The sequence below is a fragment of the Leptonychotes weddellii genome, chromosome 15, assembly GCF_054177405.1.
Source record: "Leptonychotes weddellii isolate Sample4059 chromosome 15, ASM5417740v2, whole genome shotgun sequence".
Lineage (NCBI taxonomy): Eukaryota > Metazoa > Chordata > Mammalia > Carnivora > Phocidae > Leptonychotes > Leptonychotes weddellii.
The window spans coordinates 47,922,781-47,928,883 of record NC_138383.1 but is presented as its reverse complement, the minus strand read 5'-3'; the positions used below and the strand labels follow the sequence as shown (position 1 = coordinate 47,928,883).

General features: G+C 45.6%; 1 protein-coding gene across 1 annotated transcript in view; it reads left to right on the top strand.

The window, feature by feature from the left end:
- CFAP52 (cilia and flagella associated protein 52) overlaps positions 1-6,103 on the top strand; it is a 43,064-nt gene that overhangs the window by 17,533 nt on the left and 19,428 nt on the right. The window contains exons 6-7 of the mRNA XM_006746170.3: positions 655-771; positions 3,381-3,481. Of these exons, the coding sequence (XP_006746233.2) occupies positions 655-771; positions 3,381-3,481 (218 nt within the window). The remainder of the gene's footprint in view (positions 1-654; positions 772-3,380; positions 3,482-6,103) is intronic.

The following is a 6,103-nucleotide window of genomic DNA, read 5'->3' as shown; positions in this document are numbered from 1 at the left end:
AACTCCATCCTCCACTGACTTGTTTCTCTTATCTAACACATCATTGTTTTACGCAGATAGACTTGGAAAGTATGAGATAAAGCAAACACCTATTCTGTTTGAAGAATTCATCCTAGGGGCGCCTGGGTGGCTCAGTTGGTTAAGCGACTGCCTTCGGCTCGGGTCATGATCCTGGAGTCCCTGGATCGAGTCCCGCATCGGGCTCCCTGCTCGGCGGGGAGTCTGCTTCTCCCTCTGACCCTCCCCACTCTCATGTGCTCTCTCTCATTCTCTCTCTCTCAAATAAATAAATAAAATCTTCAAAAAAAAAAAAAAAGAATTCATCCTAGGCACCCTTCGGAGGTGTCTCCAGAACGGGACTGGCAGGTTATCTATGCATGCGGATCTAACATCAGACACAAAGAGTCTTCCAGCGAAATGCACAGGCTAGTGGGAGTCTCACATTTCCTCCAGTTCTGAGTTTGGCCCTGATTCTGCGCCCCACTCCGAGCTGTTCGTACCCATCTTAGAGTCTAAGGAAATTAAAGTCGTCACGAGCACATTTGTAGGTCTTCCTTGGGCCTCAGAGAAAGTCTTTCCCACCCCTGATCGGGGCTCATGGGCATCCCTGAGAAAACACAGGTCTCTGGGCCTCTTTTCCTCTCTGATCCCCAGATGGCCGACGACGATAGCTTTTTCTACCTCGGCACCACAACTGGAGACATTCTGAAAATGAACCCAATGACCAAACTGCTAGCAGACACTGGGCCCGTGAAGGACAAGTTCAGTCTGGTGAGTAGAGACCGCCAACTTCTGTCCTGCCCTGCTCGCTTCTGGCGATTTCTTCCCTCCACTGCAGCATGGACCTGTGTGAAGAGTCTGTGGAAAAAAGACAAAGGGTATGTTGTGTCCAAGGCCACACCGAAATTTGCAAGGTGCACTGACTTATTATTGTCTGAGCCCTCCTCTCTGGTTTATATGCCGTATTCCTTGGGGTCCCCACTTAGGGAATCAGACCACACGTTTTTTACGTCTTCCAAGCACAGGGCCATAAATATACATACAGAGGTATGTCATTTTTGTCCTAATCTGATAACTAGATCTTAGATTCTAGCCCCAGCCAGCACTGAAAGTCATAAGCAAGACCTAGACATTGTGGATTGTTTTCTATTTGCAGAGTTCCTAACAATTCTGGTTAAAAGTCCAGAAAGACCTCGGTATTTAAGCCAAAATAAAAAGCCTACAATCAGAGGATCATCTTGTGGAATAAGTGCTGCTATTTCCAGGACCCCCAGAAAGTTACAAGGGCTGTTTCCACTAACCTTTGAATTTGAATTTGAGAGCTTGTGGTAGATTCTGCACCCGCCTGTCTCATGTCTGATAATAGAACAGATGGTTCTCAGCTTCAATGCCTTCCCACTTAGCTGATATTCCCAAGAAGACGTGAAATCTTGCACCGCATGCCCAGGGAAGATGTTAGAGTTTTCTTAATCATGCAATCATTAAATGCTCAAACTTTTAAGGGCATGCATAAGAATGAGGGAACGCTATAGTATGGGTAGAGAAGGGTTTAGAAATAATCCCACAGGAGGTTGAGGTGTAGTCCAAGTTATTTTTAGGAGGGGGATTCCAGGATATGAAACAGATAAAAGCAAAGCAGATCAGTTGAAGGAGGGCAAGACTCAGAGCCCTGCCGTCTCCAACTCCTGAGATCCTTCCAAAGGGCTCCATGAAACACTATGGAAAAATACCGATCTGGATATTTTTGGCACCCTCCCCCTCCAGCACTTGGGATCTAAGTGCCTTTCCCCAAAAAAAGATTCTGGCCGTCTTAGTGTTCCTCAAGCTTTGGGTACTTCAGTGCCATTGATTGCGGGACTGTGGATGCTCTAAGTCCTAACCATGGAGGCATTTGGGTTGGATGGCAAATTCCACAAAGTGGTGGTTCCAAGATGCCTCTTATACCCGTGGAAAGAAAATAATTCTTTTTTTTTTTTTTAAAGATTTTATTTATTTATTTGAGAGAGAGAGAATGAGAGAGAGAGAGAGAGCATGAGGGGGGGAGGGTCAGAGGGAGAAGCAGACTCCTCGCTGAGCAAGGAGCCCGATGCGGGACTCGATCCCGGGACTCCACGATCATGACCTGAGCCGAAGGCAGTCGCTTAACCAACTGAGCCACCCAGGCGCCCGGAAAGAAAATAATTCTTATGGGATGAAGGGATAGGAGGTATCACTGAAGACATTTGGTTGGAATATTATGTGATCTTGGGCAGTTACCCGTTTTGAAACTCTACTTAAATGGTCGCTCTCTGGTTAGAAGGGTAGAAGGATTGGAATGGCTTCAAATGGACCTGGTAGGCATACAGCACTAATATGAAGACAAAGATGCTGATGGTCACAATACTAATATTAAAAACAGTACACAGGCCCCCGGGATCATGACCTGAGCCCAAGGCAGATGCTTAACCCACTGAGCCACGCAGGTACCCCATTAGCTGTATTATTGTTGAAAACTTTAAGATGAAATATTGGCCATGCACATTTTAAAATTAGAACTTAAAAATAAAATAATTAAATTAAATTAGAATTTCATAGTGGATGCTATAAAATGACCATCATGTGTCCCCAAACTTTGAAGATGGCTTTGAATTTAACTATGTCTATTACTCGCAAGACTATATACCGCATGCTTTAGCTCAGGAACTACAGTCACCAAACAATAAGGGCTCTTTGTCCTTTCTTGGGATGTCAACTATGATCTCTTTGTAGTATAAGAATTATGTTCTGGGGCACCTGGGTGGCTCAGTTGGTTAAGCATCTGCCTTCGGCTCAGGTCATGATCTCAGGGTCCTGGGATCGAGCCCCACATCTGGCTCCCCGCTCAGTGGGGAGTCTGCTTCTCCCTCTCCCTCTGCCCTTCCTCCCTGCTTGTGCCCTCTCTCTCTCTGTGTGTCTCAAATAAATAAATAAGATCTTTGAAAAAAAAAAAGAATTATGTTCTGGCTTAAACAGTAGGCACTGAGGAAATAATGTTGCCTGTGCCTCTCTCTGTCTTCTGCTCTAACTTCATTTGAGCCGATAGATAGTGTTAATTTCTAATACAGTTACAATGCACAGGTGGTTGTAAAGGGAGGAAGTTTGGTGAAGCGTGCTTGCACCTTGCAGGCCCCGGGGGGTGACTTCCGGCACGTGAGCCCATTGCTGGCACTGAGCCCTGGTGGACAGCCTTGGGGTACATCACAGGTAATGCCTTCCTGCATTTCGTCCAGGCATGGCCATGCCCTATACCCAGCTCATCAGCTCACACGCCTGTTCTTTTTTTTTTTTTCTTTTTTTTTCACACACCTGTTCTTAACGATGAAACCATTTGGCCTTTTCTCAACGCTGTTCCTCCCCCTTAGGGAGTGTCCGCCATCAAGTGCCTGAAGATGGGGGGTTTGTTGGTGGGTTCCGGAGCCGGATTGCTGGTCTTCTGCAAAAGCCCCAGCTACAAACCCATCAAGTAAGTTCCAGACTCCACGGGGGTCGGGGTGGAGAAAGACCCACCACCACAGGGAGGTCTGCTTCAAGCCGGTGACGATGCAATATTCCCAAAGTAACTCTTGGTGAAAGAATTTTATCTTACCGTCAAAATGAGCAGTTGGAATCACAACAGCTGATTTCTTTGCCAATGAAAAGACAAGAGCTTATGTTGAATCAAGCCAAAGTAGCCCACAATTAATTACCCCAGGGGACATTGCCCTTCTGATAAATGCATCAATTATTATTTCGTTAATACATGGAGCCATGACCGAGGAAATAAGATGCTGTTTATAAAGATATCCAGCAAATGACCTCAAATTTCAAACTTTCAAAATTTGTTTGTTCAGTGAAATTTATTCTGCGACAGGTTGTGTGTCGGGCACCATGCTAGTGGTTAATTCGTTTGGATACAAGTGTTAATACAAATAGCCAGCATTCACCAGCTGCTTCCGTGTACCGGATACTGTGCCATGTACTTTTTGTGGGTTATCTATCGCATCAGTTGAAATGAAATGAAATAAAACTTTATCCACTGTCATTAACACGGATTTACTGAGTACCTCCGGCCAAGCCAATGTGCCAGATGCTCTACTAAAAAATAAAACAAGACGCCGTCTTTGTCCTCCCAGAACTAACAGTCCGATCTGGGGATAAGGTAATATGCGCATGAAATAGTCCTTGTAATTCCAGACAGTATATAGACACAGATCCTGTGGTCCAGGTAAAGTAAAACGTATCATGGATATTACAGAGGGGATCAGAGAAGGGGGTGACCCCACTGTGGTGGTGAGGCTGGGAAAGACACTCCCCAGAGAAGCAGAGGTGGAGCTAGAGCTCACCTTCAACCAAGCCAGGCACCCCTGGATACGCCCCATGCGGCCTCCCCCAGCTCGAGCAGAGCCAGGGACGCTAGAGTGTAGACTGTAGAACGAGTATCAGCTGTCTTCACTCAAACACGTCCGCGCTGCGCATTCACCGCGTACCAGATACTGTTCTAGGTGCCCTTGGGAGAAGCCATGACTAAAGCAAACAGAAATGAAGGGAAATGTCCCTGCCCCTCATGGAGCTGACATTCCAGCAGGAGGGAAGAGACAGTCATAAAGTAAACAAGTAATTACATCATCTTAGAGGGTGATGAGCAGAGGAGACAAATGGAGTTGCAGGTACACTAAGGGGGGACTGGGGACAGGAGACAGGCTGCCATCTTAAATTCCGTGCTCTGGATAGGTGTTCTTGAGAATGCATTCGGACCGGTTCTGTGTTTGTGTGAAGGGGAATAAGAGAGGGAGGCTGCGTGAGAGTGGTGTTGGTTAGACTCTGGATATGTGTACGGAGTATAAGGCATTAACCCCCCCATTTGTGAACACCTTGTTTTGAATACACAGATGTTCCCATTGTGATGAGAATGATTAATTCAAGGCCGTTATTACAGGATTTGTGCCGTGCCTGTCCCCATACTAACCTTGTGGGACAGCATAGCCTCCCATTGCTTGCAGGGGTTTCTGCCTCCTTGGGTTTTCGTGGTTTGAGAAAGTAGCTCCCGTGTGAAGTCAGGAAGTAGTATGAGGAAGCAGACTGCTGGAGCTCAGGGACCCCTGGCCTCGCCCCCGTAGCCCTGGGCTTCACCCTGTCTTGTAGGGAGCCCACATATCAATAGCCAGTATCTCTATTGGCTGCCCTTGGGGGGCCTCCTGTGCATTAGCTTTGATCCTCACTGCGACCCAGCAAAGGAGAAATTATTCTGTGCTTGGGTGAAGTGAGGCCGGGAGATTTCTGGCAATTTATCCAGGGCCGGAGAGCTCTATCTATCTAGTTAGTGAAGAAGCCAGGAAATAACTCAGGGTCAATCCTTTCTTCATTAACCGTCCTGGGTCCCACCAACAAATGGATCTTTGTAAAATACTGCATTTCCCACGCCGATCCCTTGCACAAGAATCTCCATTGCGTTCTTATTGTCAAAACTAAATTAGTTGCAGAGCAAGGTTGGGTTTTTAGGGACACATTCATTTATGTACTTTTTTTTTTTTTAAAGATTTTATTTATTCATTTGAAACACAAAGATACAGAGATACAGAGAGAGAGAGAGCATGAGCAGGGGGGGAGACAGAGGGAGAGGGAGAAGCAGGCTCCCCGCTGAGCCAGGAGCCCAACGTGGGGCTCGATCCCAGGACCCCGGAATCATGACCTGAGCCGAAGGCAGATGCTTAACCATCTGAGCCACCCAGGCACCCCTCTTTTTTTTTTTTTTTTTTTTAAAGTTCATACTCATTAGACGTTTACGAAGCAGAGGGATTTGAAATGTGGACGGAGAGACAAGAGTCTCTGACAGTTCTGGGGAAGAGAGCCACTATTAACATTTTGTTATTTCTTCTTGTCTTGTGTTCTTCGTTTACATTTTAAAATAATTGTACTTCCTTTGTATACAAAATTTTATATTCTGGTTTATTTTTACTTAAGGCAAACGTCATAAACATTTTCAGTGTTAATACCTTTTTTAAAAACTACTGTGGTAAAATATACATAATCTTCTAAACGTGGTTTTACTGGCTAGGCAAATATCTTAAGAAGTTGCCTGCCATCCCATAGATGATTTTTTTTTTTT